Genomic DNA, 25,500 nt, shown 5'->3' on the forward strand with positions numbered 1-25,500 from the left:
AAAGAGAATCAGAGTTTCTCAGTTTTCTGAGAATTTTAGAAGGCCATATTCTCTCAGCACTAGTTTTGAATTGACAGAGCAGTAGCATAGTGAAATACCCCAAGATGTAATGGGACGTGGGTGGCGCTACCGTCTAAATCACTGAGCCTCTTGGGCTTGCCGATCAGAAGGTAGGCGGTTCGAATCCCCACAACGGGGTGAGCTCCTGTTGCTCTGTCCCAGCTCCTGCCAACCTAGCAGTTTGAAAGCACGCCAGTGAAGTAGATAAATAGGCAGCGCTGCGGCAGGAAGGTAAACAGCGTCTCTGTGTGTTCTGGTTTCCATCATGGTGTCCTGTTGCACCAGAAGTAATTTAGACCTGGAAAGCTGTCTGCGGATAAACACTGGCTCCCTTGGCCTGAAAGTGAGATGAGCACCACAACCCCATAGTTGCCTTTGACTGGACTTAACCGTCCAGGGGTCCTTTACCTTTTCTTCTTAATTTCTTATCCCTTAGTAGTAAAGTAAAACTCTGCCGCCTTGTGGGATATCTTCAGGAGAAGATAGGGAGTAAATCCTACACAAATCCAGAGTGGAATCCCTAATACGATGCCCCCATGCCCCCTTCCGGCAACTCCTGCAGCCAAGCAGGTGCCAAACATGTTGTTCTGCTTTTCTTTGGACCACATCAGTGAGGCAGAGAGGAGGGTCTTGTCATCTGGCCAGTCCAGGACCTTCAGACACACTGATCAGCCTCGTGTACCATGGAAGGTCACTTCAGTACTGCCAATCCAGTGGTTTGACCTCACCCTTGGAGGCGCCCTCTTAAGACAGATGGATGTCAACAACAACGAAGTACTGAAGGCACAACTAATCAGTGTTAAATGTTCCTTCACATGCTTTCTTTGTTAACATGATAAAGAGTTCCTCAACAGGTCAGGTTAAGGTCCACCCAGCCCAGCAATCATTGCAAGAGTCCTGGTAGCCAGCAATCCCAAGTGGTCCACTTGAAAATGGTGAATTTTGTAGTTTGATGGTGAATTTTGGACACAATGGGGAGATAAAGGATTTTGGATTATCATAAAAGATGCAGGAGGAAATGATTAACAATAGGGGAGAGGGAAGTCCAACAGAATCTCATTTTATGGATTTGATATTGTTTTTGTGTATATTTTTCTTTGTTTTTGGTGGTTGTTGTGTTTTTGATGTTTGTTTTTGTTGAAAATTTAATAAAAATATTATTTAAAAAGAAAGAAATTGCAAACACACCAACAGGTCAAAGATTATGGGAAATTGAAGAAATGGAGTTATATTTCTAGGTGAGATTTTTGTGGAGAATAGTGCAAGGGACTGGGTCTTGGGTGAACAAGTTAAATCCTACTTGACGTGTAACTAAAATTTTGGAGCATCTTAAGGGGATGAAGCAGGTGTCAGATATCCATGTTTGCTCCAACTTCAAAACACAGCAACCCAGATAATTATAAACACTACACTTCATAAATCTGTGAGTTCAAATTCTAACCCCTTTCGGGGACTATAAATGTTTCTTATGTGATCCCCAGCTACATAACTGGCAATCCTTTCAGGATTGTGTGCTCTTGACATTCCACACCAAGAAGAGTGCAGTTCTGCAACAATGAATCGTGTGAATTACTACCCTCCTAGCTTTTTGTCCTAAGGTAGACAATAACATCTCATTCTCCAATCACTAGAAAGCTTGCTGGCCATTCTGCTCCCTGCTTAAGAAGTTTCACCAAACACTGTCCAAACAATTAAAAACTTATTTCTGTCCTAAGGACCAAAGGAAAACATCCTGTCTTTTTTTGACTAGGGGAGGGTTGAAGCATTGTCAGATTTTTATAAAACCACCAAAAGCGGTGCAGCGATAAAACCACTAGCACGTTCACAAAGCTAAGCAGGGTCCAGTATGGTTTCAAATTGGATGGGAGACCATGTGCTGAAATTCATGCATTGCAGAGGGTTGGACTAGATGACCCTCAGGGCTCCCTTCCAACTCTATGATTCTAAGTCAGTGTGCCATCTCTGCTGGAGAAACACCAACTCCCCATATAATGCTTTAGGAAAAACCCACCCTACTGAAAGTGGTATTGGGAACGGTTAAGAGCAATTGCAAAACTGAGTAAGAGAAGCACAATCATGTAAGGATTAAGGAGCCCTCCGCCCCGATTTCAATTGTAAAGAAACCCAATTTGATGCCTGAACTCTTCCCCCAATTTGCTCATTTTGCGCTAGCTCATCTTCCTTCTTATCAGTTTTTTGCTTCCCTCCGCTACGATTTGAAGAGTTTTGGTTGCTGTGCATTTGTGCACAAAGGTTTGGTGCTAAACTGCAGAATTCCTTTCAAACCACTCCTGGAAAATTGCCACCCCAATATCCCTATCTCAAAAGCACCATCTGAATCCCGATAAAAAATGCATTGGTTAAAAGAAAAACACATTTTTATTGCAAAAAAATAAAAAATAAAATCCGTGATTTTCCTGCAGTAAACCCATATGTGACATGTTTTCAGATCCCAAGAAAAATGAGCTACACACAAAAGAGGAAAAAATGCACTTTTTATGTAGGCAAGTGGTTGCTATGAGCAACCCATCTTTCTTCCCCCGCCTCACCCTAAAGCCGAGGATAAGGGCAGCACCCAATCCCCAGGCAGATGTCCCAAAGATTCCATGTTGACAGTGGCAAGTTGTGAGGACATGGGATAACCCTCGCCTCTCTAATAAGCAAACACAGCCCTGCTAGAAGTCAGAGGCGACGCAATGCTGGAGATCATTCAAAACTCCAAAGGGAAAGGGGCAAAAATCTACCTGCCGCCTTTTACGATAGCTCTGAAACCACTCTGGATAATGAAGCAGCACAATGCCACGGGTATCCGCGCAAAATGCAGCAACAGAACATCTACCCACAGTCAGCAGCCCTTGCAGCAGAACGGATTACATCATCGCTTTGCAGAGCTGAGCCAGTGAATACGCTTAAACCAAAAGCACCCAGCCAGATGGAGCTGCTTTGCCTCTTCTGCTCCTGCAGTTATCACCTGCCTCCTCCTACCTTTGGAGCTGAAAATGTCACAAAATAAAATAAAAAAGAGAGAGAGAGATCCCCCTTGCCCTGATCCCCCTCTTTTTACGTGGGCTTCCAGATGTCAGAAAGAACTCAGCACACACAAAAAACACACCTGTTTTTCCCTCTCCCACCCCAAACAAAGCAATCTGATGAAACCTGCTTTTAAAACCTCAAGCAAGAGCCACAGATGGCATTAAACTCACAGCAAAATTGGGACGGCAACCTGATTTCTGGACGAATTCAAAGGGTGGAGTTTTGTAAACGGAGGACAGGAAGGTCACTCCCTTTTCCATTTGTCATTAAAAAAAAAAAAATTCCTTCCTAAGGGTGAGGCAACTCCACTGCACTAAACACTCTTTTCCCCAGATGTGCATTAAAAAACACACACAAAAAAACTGGTGGCAACTCCCTTTGTTGCTCAGCCCAGCCGGCTGCTTCACTTACATTGTGCTTTGCCTATTAAGTCAGCGCTCTGGCCAGTGGCGAACACTAGTGACATAAGCCACACTAAGGGAACACCCATTTTTTCCAAGCTCTTGCTGCCTGCCTGAATTCAGTCGGCTGTAGCCAGCTCCCTGCTCAGAGAACACACAAATCAGCCCTCTCATCAGTACAAAAATGCAGCGCTTACCTTTTGTTTAACCATGTGGCTCTTACAAGGTCTGCATGGTCTGTGCTAGTTTCTTAAGATCCACCTCTGCTACGCAAAGCACTGTCTGGAGATGAAATAGTCTGTGTGCATTTTCCTGCGTTATTCACGAGTGAATGCACCACACACACACACACACAGAGACGTTATGAACCATTCCTTCTGCAAAACTTTAACACCGTTTTGCCTCTGTTTGTACCTCTTAGGTTATCATCAGCAACCATAAATGTCTGAAGACCTTTGTCTGCTAGGCACTTGGTCAAGAGTTACAGCTATAACAACGGATCGATAAATAGAAATATAGCTCTCTTCTATAAATATGTGAGAGGGAGGAAAGCCACAGCAGCCCTGACTGTAAGTGAGGACAGCCACAACTGTCACCTTTGTAAATTGCTTTGTAATTTATCAGCTCCTAATGGCGTTTGAAATTAGCCAGGCGCTTTTTCCACCTGACTATCGGCCACCTGCGACCAAGATGCTCAGGTGCCAGAATGGTGCCTGATGTCTCCAGCATCTGGAAGTGCATGCCTGGGAATCACTGGATCTTGACTGTTTTCACACACAAGCAACACATCCTGTAGAAGTCTATCAGCTATATTTTATCTGCACGATCAGAATGCATTTCAGGAACCAAAATGCAGCTTCTGTGCAACCTGAGCGGAAGCAGGGAGCAACATTATAGTTAATTGTTGTAGCTTGTCTTCACTTTCCCCCACCCCACCCCACTGCCCTGCTCACAGTTGTGAAGAATATTCCTACGTTTTGAATGATCTGTGCAGCCATTAAGAGGTAAAGGCAAAAGGACCCCTGACCATTAGGTCCAGTCGTGGCCAACTCCGGGGTTGTGGCGCTCATCTCGCTTTATTGGTTGAGGGAGCCGGCGTACAGCTTCCGGGTCTTGTGGCCAGCATGACTAAGCCGCTTCTGGCGAACCAGAGCAGTGCACGGAAACGCCGTTTACCTTCCCTACTTGCACTTTGATGTGCTTCGAACTGCTAGGTTGGCAGGAGCAGGGACCGAGCAACGGGAGCTCACCCCATCGTGGGGATTCGAACCGCCGACCTTCTGATCGGCAAGTCCTAGGCTCTGTGGGTTTAACCCACAGCGCCACCTGCGTCCTACCATTAAGAGGTAGGAATAGGCTAATATTTGTGTGGACTCTCCCTGGATCAAGTGACTTTTCTTCCTTAAGTTCTCCAAGTTCTTAACCTAGCTCAAGGTTGTCATCAGAGCTAGCCAGATGTTTAACTCTGAATCGATCAGTCCATCCTTTGAAAAATAAGACTTGAAAACAGTCTTGCCCAAAAACAGCAACGAGATATTCCATATTGGTGACTGTGACCTTGTTTTAAGGAACCATGCGCCCTCTAGCTATACACCTAAGTTTCTAACACTGCTTCCTACTATTCTAATGCTTTGTAACCATATTCCCCTCCCCACCCCTAAGCCTCCCACTGGCAGCTTCCTTCAGATGCAAATGCTAAACCACAGTTCAGCATTACAAGGATGGAGCCTCTATCCCAGGCTCAACCGTTCCCCTCTTCATCTCCTAAACGGGCTTCAGGGAGACCAGAAGCATCTCCTTTAGATTAAGTGCAGTTTGGTGCACCACAACCGGTGGGTAATCGTCATGAAAACAAGCCAGTTTCATAAGCGCGTCTCCGCTAACAGCAGTTAAGGTGAACCATGGTTTCTCTGGTTCGGACAAACTGTGGTTAATAAAAAATGGAGGGAGAAACAGCTGAGCTCCTCCTCACAGCAGCATCAGAGAAGAAAAGGGGAACACGCAAAAGCCAGGAAGGAGGTTAGGTTTGTTCCCACAGAAAGTTCACAGTCTGTTGGGGGCACTGGATTAACATTTAACAGGAAGAAAGACTGCTGAAAACTTCTCTTGGAAAGTGCAGAAAACTTCTTCTGAGCTTGCTTATTACTCCTATCTGAGAAGAGAATCTTTTCACCTTACTTTAAGGGGGGAAATCCATCCCATACCACCTGCCACACAAGAACCTGCATAAACTTTTCTTCCTGCTAATCCAGGAACTCTCTCTGGGGCTCAAAAGCACCCTGATACTAACTCCTAACCAAGCTAATAATCATTGCTATAGTTCCAAGGTAACATATTTTTCACTTGTACAGCATTGCTGGAAAAAGCTTCTTTTAATCCTCCCTTTTAGGCAATGCAATCTGATCCCAAACCAAGCCAAAACGTTTGTCACATCCTGAAGGAAAAGGTTGCCTTCTTGGGGAGCCCCTAACCCAACAAACCCAAAAGCTTGCCTATGTTGGTACATCTCCCAAATGGAATCCATTTAGGACCAATGCAGCAGTGAGTAGCGAGACTTATTCACTCTGGTTTGTGTTTCGATGGGGGGCTTTGCTCAGTGGCAGAGCCCGTGAGTTACATGCGGATTCCTGCAACACTGGGGGGTTGGACTAGATGACCCCCAGGGTCCGTTCCAACTCTTCTTTTTTTTATAATAATTTTTATTCATTTTCCAAACACATAATAAAGACAAACGAAAAACAAAACAAAAACATACAAAACATTTAAACATGTATAACTTCATAATCTTATTTTCATGCACCTTCTTTCCTTCGACTTCCCCATACCTCCCCATCACTGCATCCTTGTTTTACGATTCTTTAGCAACCCTTTAGTCAATTTATCTATAATTCCCTTTCGTTAAGTTTTCTTTAAGTTGTTAATTACAGCTGTAATTCTTTGCTTCTTACCCCTTGACATCTTAACACTCCTCAATTTTACAACAGTTTTTAAGATATATTTTAAATTTCTTCCAGTCCTCTTCCACTGTCTCCTTCCCCTGGTCGCGGATTCTGCCAGTCATCTCAGCCAGTCCCATAAAGTCCGTCACCTTTGTTTGCCATTCTTCCAGAGTAGGTAGTTCTTGCATCTTCCAATACTTTGCCAGAAGAATTCTTGCTGCTGTGGTAGCATACATAAAAAAATTCCTGTCCCTCTTTGACACCAATTGGCCAACCATGCCCAAGAGAAAAGCCTCAGGTTTCTTAGGAAAGGTCCACTTAAGGACTTTCTTAATTTCATTATAGATCATTTCCCAAAAAGCTTTAATCTTCGGGCAGGTCCACCAAAGGTGGTAAAAAGTACCTTCAGTCTCATTACATTTCCAACATTTATTATTGGGCAAATGATAGATTTTTGCAAGCTTGACTGGGGTCATGTACCACCTATAGATCATTTTCATTATATTTTCTTTCAAGGCATTACATGCAGTAAATCTAACACCAGTGGTCCATAACTGTTCCCAGTCAGCAAACATAATGTCATGACCGATGTCTTGTGCCCATTTAATCATAGCTGATTTCACCGTTTCATCCCGTGTATTCCATTTCAACAGCAAATTATACATTCTTGAGGTCCGTTCCAACTCTTGTTGTTTAGCCGTTTAGTCGTGTCCGACTCTTCGTGACCCCATGGACCAGAACACGCCAGGCACTCTTTTTTTTTAAAATATAAATGCACACATAAAACAATCTTACTTTTATAACAACAAATTCTTCACTTCTTTGGACTCCCTCACGTCCCCCTCTCCCATTTACATCATTAAAAAAAAAATTTTCCAAACAAATTATCAACTTGTTTACAATCTCATGTCCACACATTCCAATATGATTTAACACTTTTTCCAATAAAATTTTTATATTTTCTTTAGTCTCACTTATCATCAAATTTAAATCTAGTTTAGTGGTGGCCAGTTTTTTATAATCTAGCATCCTTCTTAACATTCAAACAAATTACAATGTTTTTGTAGATACATCTTGAATTTCTCCCAGTCTTCCTCCGTCTTTTCTTCTCCCAGGTCTCGGATTCTGCCAGTCATCTCGGCCAGTTGCATATAGTCCATCAGCTGCATCTGCCACTCTTCCAGTGTGGGTAAATCTTGAGTTTTCCAATTTTTTGCGATGAGAATCCTTGCTGCCGTTGTTGCATACATGAAAAATGTTCGATCCTTCTTTAACACCTTCTGGCCGACACACGCCAGGCACTCTTGCCTTCCACTGCCTCCCGCAGTTTGGTCAAACTCATGTTGGTAGCTTCAAGAACACTGTCCAACCATCTCGCCCTCCGTCGTCCCCTTCTCCTTGTGCCTTCAATCTTTCCCAACATCAGGGTCTTTTCTAGGGAGTCTTCTCTTCTCATGAGGTGGCCAAAGTATTGGAGCCTCAGCTTCAGGACCTGTCCTTCCAGTGAGCACTCAGGCTGATTTCCTTAAGAATGGATAGGTCTGATCTTCTTGCAGTCCATGGGACTCTCAAGAGTCTCCTCCAGCACCATAATTCAAAAGCATCAATTTTTTGGCGATCAGCCTTCTCTATGGTCCAGCTCTCACTTCCATACATCACTACTGGGAAAACCATAGCTTTAACTATATGGACCTTTGTTGGCAAGGTGATGTCTCTGCTTTTTAAGATGCTGACCATTAAGTTGTCATAAATGGATGCAGCCCAAAGCATCTCTCATCCATACTGGAAGCTATTGGCAATTGTACTACAGTGAAAATGGAGACCAGACCTATTATAAGGGGCTATTGGTTTTTTTTAAAAAAAGACTAGAGTACAACTTTGATCATAAACAATGGAAGCAGATGTCTAATTCCAAAAGTATACAAACACCTGGAAACTGTTGAACCACTGTACTTCTACCCACAAGAAAAAGAGAGTGGATTGTGGACCTAACTCAAAAGAGGTAACAGCTAACGTTTCCAAGCAACAGGTAAACTACACAGTGATGCTATAGGACTGTGGCAAGACAAGAAGTTTTGACAGCTACGCCTGCTCACAATTTGCCATCGGAAGGACTATGGCCAGGCTGAACTGCCAGGTCATATGCAAAGGAAAACTACCTAGCTACCTAAAAAGTCCAACAATCGTACAGGAGGAAAAGGAAAGCAACAATCAGAACCTTGGGGACATGATCCAGAACCAAATATAAGCTATGTGTCAATGCTACTGCTAATGTCTGGGGCACTGTATACGATCGCTGCTTTAACCTGACCTCTGGCCTTCCTTTTTGTCAATGGAAAAAGACTCACAATAGAAAAGTTAAGGACGCTGTGCTAAGTCAACACGATCAGATGCTATTAATCCACAACAACACAAAATTGTAGAGCCAATTCACTGTAGCAAAATATGCACGCTACCGTCAAGTGTAATACAGTGGTACCTCGGGTTACAAACACCTTGGGTTACAAACACTTTAGGTTACCAACTCTGCTAACCCAGAAGTAGTACCTCAGGTTAAGAACACTTAACCCCAGGATGAGAACAGAAATCGCGCAGCAGCAGGAGGCCCCCATTAGCGAAAGCGCGCCTCAGGTTAAGAACGGTTTCAGGTTAAGAACGGACCTCCGGAACAAATTAAGCTCGTAACCTGAGGTACTACTGTAATAGCACAAAGAGAAGCAAAATTCACACCTCTTGCCCCCCCGCAACTTCAGACCAGAAAGGAAGCAGGTTATAGCATCATTCAAAGGACCCCCAAATACGGCTTCCATATGAGAGAAAAGAGACGAGTGCTCACTAAAAAGTCCTGGTGGTCCCACTGAACTTCAAATCCCGATGCAAAGTACCAGCCAATGCCCCCAAATTCATTTGCTGTGTCTGTACAGATGTATACAGCTTTGTAATAGGACTGTAATCACAACACAACAGTAAAACCAACAGGTTGAGATCACCAATATGGGCCTGTGGCTTTGCAGCAAGGGGTGGGGCAAACCGAGAGTATAAAGTTCGAAGTACACTTTCCAAAGCAGGATACATCAGTTGCACACACATCACTTAGCAAACTCCTCACCTTCCACCAGGTAAACAAATGCTTGCAAACCGTGCTGCTGGGCTGCACCGATAGTCAACATAAAGAGAAAGCCTTGCACTGTATCAAACAATGGGCAGGGCCTGTAAGCAGCTGCTGCTTGCTAAGCATCTAACAGGAGCAGCTGAATTATCATTGAAACGTGTTTGAATCCTCCACCTGAGCTTGCTTATCAAGCAATCACTTTGAAGACTATCAGGAAAGCCGTGAGGTTACTCCAATCATGGTAACATTTGACCACAAGCACGGAAGCATAGATTGTGTGTTTTTTTTTTAATGTTAGAAGTTGCCACCTACAAGTGTGTGGTACATCTTCAAGTTGATTCCCTCTTCTAGACAAGGAAATAGTTTTAATTCCTCCTAACCAGCAGTGGCATGTTTTGTTTTGCTTTTTAGCACACAGCTCTGAATATTCGCCATGCTGGTTACAGCTAATGGGAGTTGGAGTCCGACAATGCTTGGCCTAGATACAGATGCATAAAGGAAGTTGGGAAAGGAAGGGGGGGAATCTGTCTGAAGATCTATGTTCACTTGAAAATACTTGCATAATGAGACAGTAAAGAAGAGCGGAGAGCTGCTAAAGATAAGTCGATAGGCAGGAACACACGCATGAAAAAGACGAGGACCTGACTGTGAAAGCCGCAGAAATTTCGCACAGCATCTGAGGCCAGTAATATTTAGCACAGGAATCCCGACTGCAGTTTTTCATGTTATAATATGTATTAAGGCCGGGACTCAAAATGAAAAGATTAAAAAGCAAATCGCATTAATGCAGCCTAGTGGCAAAGTCAATATTTTTATTCAGCATTTTCATCTTCCAAGAGTCTCCTTGGCTGGGAATTTTCCGGCATAAGTGGCCACTCCAACAAAGATCACATTTGTATTACTCTTTCTCAGACCTATGCTTTTAAATATCCATAGAAGGTTATCAGATGGCAAAGATGAAGCACATATCATGCCAACCCCCGAAAAAGCCATTTATAGGCTTGATTACTTCCTAGCTCTTTTCTGCCCGCAATATCAGATTATTAAACCTGTAGCCATTTCCATCACACGACCAGAGTCCCGTTATTATTATTTTTTCAAGAGACTCTACAGTGTTACATCTGGAAACAGAAATGGAAAATGAGGTCACATACCAGGCATTTTCTCGCGTAACTTTCCTTCTCAGATGCCTTTCAAAAGGATCAACAAAAAGGTTACCAGGAAACAGTGTCAAGTAAGAATGCTGCCACCATTTTCTAAAATTAGACGCGCATTGACACCTCTTAGGCCAAACCAAATGCCGTCACCGGGCCAGGATTCTCTTTTTTCTACGTTTTTAACAACAAAGCATTGTATGGTCTCTACAGTTACACACACAAATACCCTGCACCAAACTGGAAATGATGTAGGCATTTATTCATTTGCTCCCCTCCGCTTGTCAACACTTAAATTGGAAACTCAATGGGGTTTTGGCTTGTGGTACTCAACAAAACGACCTGTACATTGACAGCACTATATTTTTTAAAACGGCTCATCAAAATGAATCACTGTTCAATTAATAATAAGGTTGTTATAATATATAGAGCATGTTCTATACAGCATATAGGAATGAACCATTGCTATTTGGTATAATATAAAATCACCTGAAGAAAATCACCAAGACAATGGATCCTAGGCTGCAACTGAAGAAATGATGAAACACTAAATACATTTATAGGTTCAGCAAGCTACATGACTATTAACCAACAAACCAGCCTGCCATTCTTAGAGTATCACCAACCCTCCATTTTCTTTGGCTTCCATTTGGTAAAAAAAGAGAGTCACATATTTCTAAGATAGAGGAAATTATACCAAGCCCTTTAATGCTAATTAGCATTCACACACACACACGAAGCTAAACGCAACAGCTGAGTACAGGGCTAAATCTCAAGCATAATCAAAGCAACAACTTTAAAAACGGGGTTTTAAATTTAAAAAAAAATCAATATACTTGCTTATAGACCCTGAAGCTCACTGCTAAAACAAAACGGTCCCTTCTTAAAAAGGGAAGACAAGGGCAGCTTCAGGTTCTAGGAATTCACTGCTTCAATGCAAGCACAAACTAGGTCAGCGCCAAACGTCTGGCTAGCCAAAGCCAATTCTTGCTGAACTTAAATTACCTCCCCTCCTTTCTGTCTTGCTCTCTTCCTGAAACAGCAGATCTTGAAGATACAGTATTTCTTCCACCATGGCTGTGCCTTAAAGATTGGGGTCTTCACGACACCCATAGCCCGGCGCACAACGTCTGCTTCGACATCTTCCTCCCAGACCCTGTGAGGACGTCAGCTTGCTCAACAGTTGCTTTGACTGGATTTGCTACCAAATAGGCTTTGGCAATGATTGCTTTTAATCCCCTGGTAATACCAAGCTGCAACTGTTCACAGCTAACGACAGGACATGGCCAGTACTGCTATAGGGAAAGGTCCCAGACCGGGGTAGTGAAAGGGCTGCAAACAAATCTTTGTAGAAAGAGAGGTTGCTGACAGGAGAACTGAATTGCAGGAATTAAGAATGCTAACCAACACGCTAGAAAGAAACTCGCTTAGGTTTAATTTGTGTGCACTGAACACTGAGGGTTATGCATGTGTGAACACTAAGGCCTATGCATGCAAACATTTTACCCACTGGTTGGTCTGCTGTTAATGCTTTGCCTTAAGCTAAAACTTTCTGTTATCATTAATATTACTGCTTTGGAAAGGAGTGCTGGTCAGTGTTTATCTGCCCACAGTATGCCAACAGTACGTGCTTTATTCAGCGCTACACAAACACACGATTAGAAACTCAAGACATAAAATCTAATCACCAAATGACACCTTAAACCTGGGCTGCAGTCACCACAATGGAAAGTCTAGACCAGGGGTCAGCAAACTTTTTCAGCAGTCCATTGTCCCTCAGACCTTGTGGGGGGCCGGACTATATTTTGGAAAAAATAATGAACGAATTCCTATGCCCCACAAATAACCCAGAGGTGCATTTTAAATAAAAGCACACATTCTATTCATGTAAAATCATGCTGATTCCCAGACCATCCGCCGGCCGGATTTAGAAGGCAATTGGGCCAGATCCGGCCGCAGGGCCTTAGTTTGCCTACCCATGGTCTAGACACTGTTCCCCTTTCCCTGATATTATCATTATCATTATTATTATTATTGATTCCATTTTTATACCGCTTTATATTTCAAAGAACAAATCCCAAAGCAGTTTGCAACGCATAAAGAAAAAAAAATCAAACAAAACAATCCAGAATAAAACTAATTAAAGGAAAATATTTCAGATCCTTCTCTAAGTGACATTTTGCTTTCCCTAGTCACCAGCCTGGTATTCAGAGATCTCCATGTGGTCTCAATTGGACCCACATTAGTTGCAAAGCGCATACATGTTCTCCCCACATGCAGCTTCATGTTATGCAAAACAGCTTCTAAAAGCTGACCTTAGAGAGATGATTTACAGTAAACGTAGGAAACTTTGCTATAAGGTACTTGCAGGAAATTGGCCTACTCCCCTCCCAGTAAGGCCTAGGCGCCAGGCAGTTGCCAATTTCAGGACAATTTGGATCTTAAACTACACAATCCTTAAAACGCTACGGAAAGCAGAAAGGTTCAGACTGGTTGGACCTGTACTATAAAAAACAACAACAACCACACACACGCATTGGTTTAAGCAGCTCGTTTTAAAACAAAGCCTGGACAGGGGAGAAAGTTAAACATTTTGTACTAAATCATTTCTGCTGAAGGAATGAGAGAAGGCAAGTAGCAAAACCGCCAAGATTACCTTATAGACTTCCTCCGCTCATTATCTGAGCAGAGTCCCAACTGCCCCAAGAAGGCAAAATAAAAATTATAATAACAGTTTTATTATTTATACCCCACCTGCCTGGTAAGCGGGTAGGGGAACTAGGTGAGAGTTATTAGCAAACGCCCGTTCCCCTCACAAAGCTACAGTTCCCAGAGTGGTGTAACAATAAATCCCTCTGGGAAATCTGGGAATTTTAGCTTTGTGAGGGGAACGGGGGTCTCCTAACAACCCTAAGCGCCCTTAACAAACTACAGTTCCCAGGGTACTCGGTGGCGGGGGGAGCCACGACCATTTAAAGTGGTACGATGCTGTTTTAAATGCTTCGTGCAGATGGAGCCCAAATGTTTCCCACAGCTATTGTCTTATTAAGACTTTAATAGGCTCTGTCCAACACAAATGGCGCAGCATGCAGACTGCCTGGGTCACAGGAGGATATTCCACCGGTGCAGAAGCAAGTGGCCCAGCACCCACAGCAAGCAACATTTAAATAGGGAGGCAGCTTCATGGAACACCTTTGCGGGTGCTTTACTTTCTTGGGCTCCATGATCACTGCAGACGGTGACAGCAGCCACGAAATCAAAAGACGCCTGCGTCTTGGGAGAAAAGCAATGACAAACCTAGACAGCATCTTAAAAAGCAGAGACATCACCTTGCCAACAAAGGTCCGTATAGCTAAAGCTATGGTTTCCCCAGTAGTGATGTATGGAAGTGAGAGCTGGACCATAAAGAAGGCTGATCGCCAAAGAATTGATGCTTTTGAATTATGGTGCTGGAGGAGACTCTTGAGAGTCCCATGGACTGCAAGAAGATCAAACGTATCCATTCTGAAGGAAATCAGCCCTGAGTGCTCACTGGAAGGACAGATCCTGAAGCTGAGGCTCCAATACTTTGGCCACCTCATGAGAAGAGAAGACTTCCTGGAAAAGACCCTGATGTTGGGAAAGATGGAGGGCACAAGGAGAAGGGGACGACAGAGGACGAGATGGCTGGACAGTGTTCTCGAAGCTACCAGTATGAGTTTGACCAAACTGTGGGAGGCAGTAGAAGACAGGAGTGCCTGGCGTGCTCTGGTCCATGGGGTCACAAAGAGTCGGACACAACTAAACGACTAAACAACAACAACATAACCTCACCACTACTGAATGGGGGGGGGTTCCTTATGCCCTAACTCAGGGGTCAGCAACTTAAGGCCCATGGGCCACAAGCAGCCCACGGGGGTCGTTTAACCGGCCCATGAGCCGCCCCCCAACTGAGTCGCCTGTTTGGCGAGTCCCCATGCGCTGCGCTAAACCGGCGCAGCACGGCACGTGGACTTGTTTCCGCAGGCACCAGGAATCACGTCTGCGCCAGAAATCCAGGGCATGCGTGCAATCCGGCCCACGGAGGGGTCGGTGCTGGAGTGAACCGGCCCAGGCGAGGTAAACCTTGCCGACCCCTGCTCTTACCTAAGGAAATTGCAATGCAAAGCAGTACAACTGACCCAAAGCAATCCTTGCCCATTTTGGCTTTAGGGCAGTGTTTCCCAACCGGTGTTCCGCGGCACACTAGTGTGCCGCGAGACGTTGCCTGGTGTGCCGTGGGAGGGCACACTCATTGAAATTAGAATTAGACTTTTGCCCCCTGCCCGCCTTCAGAAGAGGTCCAGGACCTCTTTGCTCCCCCCTGCCTGCCTTCCCGGGAGAGCAGAGAAACGCAGCGTGTTTCTCCGCTGTCCCGGACAGCTTTTGAAGGCAGGCAGAGGGGAGCAAAGACTTTCGCCCCCCGCCCGCCTTCAGAAGAGGTCCAGGGCCTCTTCTGAAGGCGGGCAGGGGGCAAAGGTCTTTGCTCCCCCGTGCCTGCCTTCCCGGGAGAGCGGAAAGTCTTTGCTCCCCCCCTTCAAAAGCCGTCTGGGACAGAGGAGAAACGTGCTGCGTTTCTACGCTCTCCCGGGAAGGCAGGCAGGGGGAGCAAAGACTTTTGCCCCCCGCCAGCCTTCAGAAGAGGTCCTGGACCTCTTCTGAAGGCGGGCGGGGGGCGAAAGTCTTTGCTCCCCCCGCCTGCCTTCAAAAGCCGTCCAGGACAGCGGAGAAACACGCTGCTTTTCTCCGCTCTCCCGGGAAGGCAGGCAGGGGGGGAGCAAGGACTTTTGCCCCCCGCCCGCCTTCAGAAGAGGTCCTGGACCTCTTCTGAAGGCGGGCGGGGGAACAAAAGTCTTTGCTCCCCCCGCCTGCCTTCAAAAGCCGTCCAGGATAGCGGGAAGCGCTTCCCTGCTATCCCGGACTGCTTTTAAAATGCTGGCGGTGGGGAGCAAAGCCTTTCGGCCCCCGCCGGCCTTCCTGGACCTCATCTGAAGGCCGGAGGGGGGGGGAAGGCTTTGCTCCCCACCGCCAGCATTTAAAAGAGGTCCCTGGAGATTTCCCTATAGGCTTTCTTCTTGCGAAGCAAGCCCATAGGGAAATTCATCTTGCGAAGTGCCTCAAAAAACGGAAAACCCTTTCGTCTTGCGGGTTTTTAGTCTTGCGAGGCATTCGTCTTGCGGGGCACCACTGTATATATAGTCAATATAGGCACAGAGTTAATTTTTTAAACATTTTCTAATGGTGGTGTGCCTCGAGAATTTTTTCATGAAACAAGTGTGCCTTTGCCCAAAAAAGGTTGGGAAACACTGCTTTAGGGGACAGGGAGCCCCACTCCCTATCCCTAGAGGCCTGTTCAGGAAGAGAAGCGGATTCTGCTCACATGGCGCATTATTAAGAGGCAAACGCGGCAGCCAAGCCTTCAGTTCCAGAAGGTTTTGAAGTGAGCATCTCCTTCCAAAAGAGTCGAGAAAAGGATCTGAGTCAGTGCTGAAAATGACTCATCTATGGCGTACAGATTTCTCCGCCTAACTACAGACAGATGAGCTTGACCAGTAAAAAAACCAACTAATTTTTTTTCTGATAATGATAGGTTACAGAGCATGCAAAAGGAAGCAATTGGAGGACGTTTTTGTTATTACACAGAAGCATATTCTCGCCAGATTTCAAAGGCAATTTCTGAAATCTCAGCCAACACCAAGTTAAGGAAAATAAAGTCATCAAGTGGCGCTTTCTACTGGAGCATTTGCTATCCGAAAGCATTCCCCCCCCCTTTCTTCCTAGTAAAACACTTGTACTAGAATAGACGTTTTCACCTCCTTTGCAGCAGTGGCTCAGCTTCCTTATTAACTTGAACTTCCAAGCACAGAAATTCAAGTATTTCACCTGAAGCATGGAAGCTAAGGAATGCACACGGCAGATAGTTAACTCTTTATGGTCAAAGACACCACAGTTGTTTCTATAGCTCTGGGTGGCTATATGCACCAACCTAGTGTCGGGCAGCTAGTTCCAGTTCTGGGCCCTATGGAGAAGCTGCAGCAACCACTCCAGCTCCACCAGTTCAAGTTTTCGTGAAATATGCAGGGATTTGTGATATGTAAAATGAACCATGGAAAGAGAAGAAGGGAAGTCGTTGCTATCTTAAGGAGGAAAAAAGAGTATTTTAAATTGTAAAACAGAAAACTTAATAAAAAATTATAAAAAAGAAACATTGCCCACCACTGAAAAACCCCAATGCAAACATGGCAGAAAGCACTGCATGTGCTCATCCTCACACAAGGCCACCGAGAGGCCTAAGCCTGGCCAATTTGCCACATGATATGCGTCGAAATTGCCCAGAATCCCCTGCAATGCTTGAGGGGGTCCTTAGCATATGAGACACTACAGAAAGTTTGAAAACCAGGTGTATTCATTGCAGCATCATAAAGACATCACAAACGGGTTCAAAGCAGTGCTTCTGCTACGGTTGTGGAACTGGCGTCATCATGAAGCCAGTTTGCGTGTCACAACATTGTTTTATTTGACCAGGAAGCACTGACTAAGTGACCTGTTTCTCATAAGAAAGCCTATGTATGTGTTTGTGGCGGGGGGCGGGGGGAAAGAATCAATGCCTGGTGAGGCAAGTAATATTCAATTTTCAAAAACAAAGCACCAAACCCCAGCATTTGTCATCTGTCTGGAGAACGTGCACTGACAGGTTGGTGTGGTGGTGAGGGAAGCAAATATAATGCCAAGAAAGGGGACCAAATCAATTTGCCTCAAAGAAGGTCCTCTCTAGTGCCCCAGCCAGCTGTGTCTCCCCAAATCATGGGATGTAGAGGAAACCCTGCTCTGCAGGTCTTAAAAAGTAGGCAGGGTTATATGGGAGAAGCTGGTCCTTTAGCTACTTTGGGCTCAAAGCATTTTAGGTCTTTAATGAATTGTGTCCAGAAACCTACTGGAAGCCAGTGCAGCTGTTATAAAATGGACGTGACCTTCTCCCATGAATACACCCAACACGGCTTTCTCTCTCAGTTTCAGAAAAGCTGCTGATATTCTGAATCAGTTCTGGGAAGCAAAAATAGACTGGTCGAAGACTAACAAAACGAAGCCTAATCAGGAAGAACAAAGGCCGTCAACTGATCTGGGAGCAGAGCTTCAGCCTGTCTTGTATGCCATTGTGTTCCCCTCAAAATTAAACGTTTCTGGTCTGGGAGTGCTCTTGGATACTCCAGTAGAAGTTATGGCCAAGGATGCTTAGGTCCAGCATCTAAATAAACCCACTGCTAAGAAGATCAGACTTGGCCACAGTGAGACATGCCTTTGGTTACCTCTAAATTAAATAACTGCAATGTGCTCTGTGTCGAAGAATATTTGAAATGTGGTGGTGTGGTCCAGAATACGTACCTAAAAGAATATCGTTTCCCATGGAAGCCTTCTTGCTCCTGCAATTAGCCTTTCCCAGAGCTAACGGCAGTCCAGCAGGAGTACGCTACCAAAAACAATTAAATTGTTTTTCTTCTCCAGCATGTTCTCTAAGCTAGTTTACACAATCACAGAAGCAATATCCCAGTTCCTAAGTAACTAGCGCATTATACAGAATCTCTCGCAATACAGATATTATAGTGCCACCTGTTAAGAGCTGAGCAGCCACTTTCAGATTATTAGACTCACTCCTATCTTTTATGTATCCATGCAAAGCAGGAAACTGTTCTAATGGAATAGGATAACCAGCCGTTTCTTTTGAGGGGGGGGTGTCTCTCTTTTTTGTGCTGCTTGTCAATAGTGGATTTTGAGAGCTCGTGCAGCATTTTTGAAAGCGTGAAGAATTTGGTAGAGAGACAAAGAAGGACCTCTAGGCATTAGCACTTTCATGATGTTACTTGTGATCAAAATGAAATGGTCCTAGCAGAGCAAAAGCCACATGACAGGTCAGGATAGCTCAGTTGGTTCAAGCACGCTGCTGATAATGCCAAGGTTGCAGGTTCGAACCCTGTGCGGGACAGCTGTATATCCCTGCATTGCAGGGGGTTAGTCTAGAGGGTTTCATCCAACTCTACAATTCTATGTTTCTATGATTCTGAAGTAGAGGGCCTCACTGTCTTGGCTCTCTGTTTAGTGAAACCAGGTGAGATGGGCGCCGGCAGTTATCTTTCCACAAGGGCCGACATTAATGCCAAAATCCAGCATCGCCTGAGCTCTGCGACTGCAGCTTTCTCCCGATTGAAGTGCAGAGCGCTTGAGGACCAGGACACTTGCAGGGAAACCAGAATGCCTGTTTACAAAGCTATTGTATTATCAACCTTACTGTACGCTTGTGAAACATGGACCACTTAAAAACGCCATCTCCAACTCCTCAAAAGATTCCATCACTTGGGAAGACAGGCAAACTAATGCCAGTGTACTGGAAGAAGCAAAGATCACCAGTGCCGAAGCAATGATTCTTCAACATCAACTTCATTGAACTGGTCATGTTGTGCGGATGCCTGATTATTTATCGCCTTCCAAAGCAACTACTCTATTCCAAGCTTAAAAATGGAAAGCGTAATGCTGGTGGTCAACAAAAGAGGTTTAAAGACTCTCTCAAGGCAAATCTAAAAAATGTAGTATAAACGCCGACAACTGGGAAACACTGGCCTGCGAGTGCTCCAGTTGGAGAACAGCCTTTACCAAAGGTGTCATGGGTTTTGAAGACGCTCGAACTCAGGACGAAAGGGAGAAATGTGTTAAGAGGAAGGCACACTTGGCAAACCCTCACCTTGATCAACTCCTGCCCAGAAACCTATGTCCATAGCTGTCAAGTGTCCCTTATTTGAAGGGACAGTCCCTTATTCCAGCGCCATGTCCCGCTGCTGTCCCTTATTGATGGATGTCCCTTAAATGTCCCTTAAATTTCAAAGGAAGCAGCTTCTCTCCCTCCCTCCCTCCCTGCTGGCCAGGGAGGAGGGAGGCTCCAACTGTGTTGCTTGGCTGTGTTGCTCACCCAATAAGAAGTCTAAGAACGACTGGGGGGTGGAGCTTGCATGCCTTGTGTGTGGCTAGTTAATGCAAGCTGAGGAGGTTTTTGAATGCTGGACGCCATTTTGTTGCTCGTGCTGCTGCAAACTTTGCAGTGCAAAGCCAGGCTGGGGAGCTATCTTAAGTTGAGGCTGCATAGGCCTTGTGGTGCAAGTGATTCAGATTATGTTCAATTGAACCTCTGGTTACAAAGTTGGCTGGACAGTCTTCTCGAAGCTACCAGCATAAGTTTGACCAGACTGCAGGAGGACAGGAAGACTGGAGTGCCTGGAACAGGTGAGGCTGCAGGTCCATTATTTTGGCTGCTGGTCCCTTATTTTCAAGGCTGCTGGTCCCTTATTTTCAAATCTGTAAGTTGACAGCTATGCCTATGTCCCCACTGTGGAAGGACGTGTGGATCCAGAAGTGACCTCCACAGTCACTTACGGACTCACTGTTAAGACCGTGTTCATGGAAGACAATCTTGCTCGGCTACAAGTGATTGCCAAAGAAAGAAAGAAGAAGGCAGGGTACTAAATCTGGTGGGGAACATGTCGTGCTCCATCTGGGGTACTTTGTCCAGCTTTGGTCCACAGTCTGCATTCAACTTTCATCTGTGGCTCCTAGAAGCTGTCAGCATGTGACAGCGCAGGAATGGCTTCAACCGGGCAGCTAAACCAGGACAGGGTAGCCAAGTTAGGGACTGGCTCTGCATACAAAGACAGGCTCTGGCGGATTGAGTGGACGGGACCATTTGTGGGTCACAAAGGCAGTTTTTGCACATGCTGTATAGGAAAGTAAGGTGCAGCAACCTGGGAATAATAATAATAATAATAATAATAATAATAATAATAATAATAATTTATTATTTGTACCCCGCCCATCTGGCTGGGTTTCCCCAGCCACTCTGGGCGGCTTCCAACAAAGATGAAAAGTACACTAAAATGTCACATATTAAAAACTTCCCTGAACAGGGCTGCCTTCAGATGTCTTCTGAATGTCAGGTAGTTGTTTATCGCTTTGACATCTGATGGGAGGGCGTTCCACAGGGCGGGCGCCACTACCAAGAAGGCCCTCTGCCTGGTTCCCTGTAACTTGGCCTCTTGCAGTGAGGGAACCGCCAGAAGGCCCTCGGAGCTGGACCTCAGTGTCCGGGCAGAACGATGGGGGAGGAGGCGCTCCTTCAGATATACTGGAAGGCAGCCTATCCAAGAGAAGGAAAACTCTCACCCTAAATCTCTGCCGCTTTGCGGGGGCTATCTTTGGGAGAAGGAAAGGAGAAGTAGTAAACCCTACAGAAATCCAAAGTGGAATATCTATGACGGTTGGAAGGCACCTTGTATATCTCCTTCTGCCAACTCCTGTGGCCAAGCTGGAGCCAAACGTATTGTTCTGTTTTCCTGTGGACCACATCAGCGAGGCTTGGAACGGGGTGTTGTCATCTGGGCAGCCCAGGACCTCCAGACACAGTGCCTAGGCTTGTGCCTCAGGGAGGGTCACTCTGCCAACACAACTGTTGACTTCAGCCTGAAATCTTGTGATGAAGGGCAGTACAATCAATCAATCAATCAATCACGATTTGGAACCAGCTTCAAACCTTGATTCCGTGATGTCAAAGGCAACCTAACACTGTACAACAGTTAAATGGAGGGGAGAGTTGGAGGAAGCAGTTTTGAAGTCAATCTATGTTACATATAAGATGGATTTACTTTCCTCGAACAAAATTCTTACATATGCTCAACGCAGAAATTTTAAATGGTAGTAATTATTCAGTGAACACCCCTCAGGCATTCCCCCCCCCCCCCCGTAAGGCAAGGTGCTATGCTGGCAACTGGGATGTGGGGAAGTATTGTTTTTAGTGTGTTTACAATCAATTGAGCCAGTGAATTGCAGTGCAATTACGAAGCGGGGGCAATTACTAATGCGAAGCCTTAGAAAATGCCAAGCTATGCAATTTTCTTGCTACTAGGAGTCGCGTGTGCAAAAGCCAGCACAGCACCGTCAAGTGAAAATGCAATGTTTCCTGTTGAAGAAAAAATTGCCACCTTTCATTGATCAGCAGCCTTGATTGGCTCAGAATATTATAGAGACCTCCTGATTTGGAACAGGTTAACTCATACCTCTCACCTTTAGCTACACCCAAATTGTTTTTCAGATTGCTTTTGATTTTGGAATAGCTTCTCAGAAGGAGTGCCATCAGTCAAAATGATGCAAGTATCCTTTCTCTCCCCCACCCCTTTTTAGTTCCCGACTGCTGTTAAGTAATGTAGGACTACCTTAGGTATGCTTACCCAGAAGGAAGCATCATTGAGTTCAGTGGGACTTACCCCCAAGTAAGTGCATCTAGGATTGCAGCCAAAGACCTTTGGCAATGGGCAAAAGATACTCAACACACAATTAAGCAGCTGACAACCCATCCAGCTTCCTGGGTTACACCAAGATATTTCAGGAATGCATTAGGGTGCCAACTGCTTGTGTATCACAAACCTAGGAGCACAGAAAAGGTGAATCCAGATAATTCAAAGGCAAACAATAAAGCATGGGAAACGAGACGTTTAGAAAATGTTTCAGAGTTGAAGAAGCACATCGCCTAGCAGGTTTTGTTTGTTTGTTTGTTTGTTTTGGGGTTTTTAAATAAAAAATAAAGGTAAAGGACCTCCAGTCAAAGGCGACTATGGGGTTGCGGTGCTCATCTCGCTTTCAGGCCAAGGGAGCTGGCGTTTGTCCACAGACAGCTTTCCGGGTCATGTGGCCAGCATGACTAAACTGCTTCTGGTGCAACGAAGCAAGACTGTAATGAAATGCCTTTTACTTTCCCACCACGGCGGTATCTCTATATGTACTCGCACTGGTGTGCTTTCAAACTGCTAGGTTGGCAGGAGATGGAACAGAGCAACAGGAGCTCACCCCATCATGGGGATTCGAACCGCCAACCGTCCAATCGGCAAGCCCAGGAGGCTCAGTGGTTTAGACCACAGCGCCACCCGCGTCCTTCTGCTGCCTAGCGTGCAGCTTTAAGCATCAGCAGTACGCATTTAATATATTTTAAACTCCTTAGAGGTTGTCTTACCTACCATCAAGTGGTGTATATATGAAATTTGTTTTAAAAAATAAAAATAATTCAAGTCTCATTGCTGCTGACAGGAGCTTGACTTCACCGGGATCAGGGCCCAAGCATTTTACTACCATTTATATCATCTTCATTATATTAAATGAGATATTATTATGTATTAAATTATATTTTCATCCGCAGATCTCAGCATAAAAATACAAGATGAATTAATACAAGTTCTTCCAAAGAAATTAAACCCAAGTACATGGCAACACTGAGTACAAATCAGACACCAACTAATTAGTGTCCATAATACCTAACAAAGAGATACTGAAGATATTAGTTGTGCAGTTCATAAAAGCAGCCCATATCTCATTGCATCACCTTTAAACCTACAATTTAACATTTACCCATCTTAACCTACCGTATTTTTCGCCCTATAGGACGCACTTTTTCCCCTCCAAAAATGAAGGGGAAATCTGGGTGCGTCCTATGGGGTGAATGCAGGCTTTCGCTGAAGCTTGGAGAGCGAGAGGGGTCGGTGTGCAGGGCTGTCTAGGCTGCAGATAGCAGCCTGCCGCCCGGTGCGAGGGGTGCCCTGAAGCAGAGCGCCCCTCGCGCCGGGCAGACATCCACAGCATGGGGAGCCCTGCAGGAGTTCCCCGCAGGGCTCCCCACGCTGCGGGTAGCAGCCTGCCGCCCGGCGGGCAAGGCGCGCTGAAGCAGAGCGCCCCGCGTGCCGGGCAGACATCGGCCAGCCCCACAAGCTCGGGGGACAGCAGGGAGGCACAGCGCCGCCATCCCACTGTTCCTCGACCTGGTTCGGTTTCCCCAACTTGGTTTTGGGGGGGAAATAAAGGGAATAAATTTTTCTTTTATTCCCCCCCTCCAAAAAAAACTAGGTGCATCCTATGGGACGGAGCGTCCTATGGGACGAAAAATACGGTAGTTTTTATTGCATTCGTACACAAACACACACAGAACCTTTTCTATGAAGAGGGGAGGAAACCCTCCAAGTCAGTGGGTCTATCTCCTCAGAGATAACACAAGCTGGGTGGTACTAGACTAGAAACACGAGAGACATGGGTTCAAATCCCCACATGGTCATGAAGCTCACTGGGATGACCTTGGGCCAATCGCTGTCGCTCAGCCCAACCGACCTCACAGGGCTGTTGTGAAGAAAACATGGGGAGGGAGACACCCTACACACCACTTTGAACTTCCTGGAGGAAATAACGAGATAATGTAACAGTGAAAATAATAACAATACTCATCAGCCCTGCTCCCCGCCCTCAAGTGTTTTTTGCCTGCCAGGAATGCATCCCTGAACCGCGAACATGTTTCTAGCTTGCCTGGATAAGGGCAAGGAGAGATGTGTCTCTCTGTAGAAATATCTGACTCCTGCATAGCTGGAAAGTCACCTAAAGGAGGAGTTGCATCTGTTGCTCAACCCACTGTTTGCCTCTGGCCACAATGCACCACAGAAATGGGTGCATGAAGGAACATGGCCCTCAAGTCAAAAAGGTTCCCATCCCTCGTAGAACCTGATTTGTCTCATTGCCTCATGGGAGGTGCTTCCACGAAAGAAAAGTCTGAGACTCAAGATCTCCCCTTGGACGCAAGGCCTGCTGTCTTCCCAAAAAGTTTCAGAACCCACCGACTTCACTGAACGCCACCAACGGACAATGGAGTCTAAACATGCATACACAAGCACACTTCCTTTCATTGTCATTATCAAAATCTACCCTTTTCAGAGCAATGCTACGCCGAAAGTTTGATATTTCCGTTTTCCTTACGGCTGTTCGTCAAATTGTGCCGCCTCGTTGGAGATACTCAAACATACCCAGCATTGATTATTTCACTAAATGCCAAACAGACAATGCGTCTTTATGAGGAGGAGCAGAAGCAAGGCAAATAAGCAATTATTGATTCAGAGGATTTTGCGAAAAGAAAGATTCTTTCACCAACTCAAAACAGGGAGAGTTTTGAGCATGGGTTTGATTTTTGTTTTTTAATCTCGGGCACAAAGACTTTCTCTAGGTCTTTACAAGCAAAGTTTCAACACAGACCAGATATGGAGAGTTAACAAATGATGATTCACAGCACCAGTCACACTTTACTCATGTATAAAAACGAGCGATTCAGCCATCCAGGGAGCAGCAGATACAGGAGGCAAAAGGTTTGTGTTTTTAAAAACAGACGCCTTATTTAGGAATGAGCTTCTGATTCAGTACTTCCCTTATGACCCGTGTTTTGGCTGGGTCTCAATACTTCTATTTATCGAACGGCAAGCCCAACGTCATTTGCCTCCACCCACTCCCAAAAACACAAGACTCAGAAGTGAGGCGACATGTCAAAGTGTACGAAGGCGGCCGTTTTGGAGGCAGCAAATAAGCCTTTACGGAATTCACTTCTGCTTCAAGTTCCAGAGGTCGTAAAGAAAAATTCTGCCTCACGTTTGTTTGAAAAATACAAGTTAAGGGCTAGCTTTCAATGCAGGGATGCAGTTCCTCCTCCCCACACAAATGGACCATTGGTGGGTTAGGGCCTTCACCGATATTCTCATCTTATGATTTAAGAACACAGCTATTAATTAAAGGAGAAAGCCAGGGCTTTCTGGGGTTCCAGAGCAGCCATTTCTTCCCCCAGTAAGAAGAACTGTCTCTCATGGGTGGTATTCAACCAAGATGTTCTACCAATGCAATATTTCAGCATGCATAGCATATCTCCCCTCCTGCAACCTCCCTAAAACTACTCC

The 25,500-nt window shown here is 45.3% G+C and overlaps 1 protein-coding gene across 7 annotated transcripts in view; it reads right to left on the minus strand.

The window, feature by feature from the left end:
* The window catches only part of TRIO (trio Rho guanine nucleotide exchange factor), a 268,477-nt gene that overhangs the window by 213,793 nt on the left and 29,184 nt on the right, over window positions 1-25,500 (minus strand). The window contains exon 1 of one of the 7 annotated variants that reach the window (XM_081872948.1): window positions 11,705-11,789. The exons of 5 other annotated variants lie outside the window; for them this stretch is intronic. In XM_081872948.1, coding sequence (XP_081729074.1) covers window positions 11,705-11,774 — 70 coding nt within the window. In that variant the 5' untranslated portion in view covers window positions 11,775-11,789. Of the gene's footprint in view, window positions 1-3,691; window positions 3,711-11,704; window positions 11,790-25,500 lie in introns of those variants that run through there. One more of the 7 variants, XM_081872952.1, reaches the window with a different exon arrangement.

Source organism: Podarcis erhardii, assembly GCF_964252035.2.
Source record: "Podarcis erhardii genome assembly, chromosome: 8".
Classification (NCBI taxonomy): domain Eukaryota; kingdom Metazoa; phylum Chordata; class Lepidosauria; order Squamata; family Lacertidae; genus Podarcis; species Podarcis erhardii.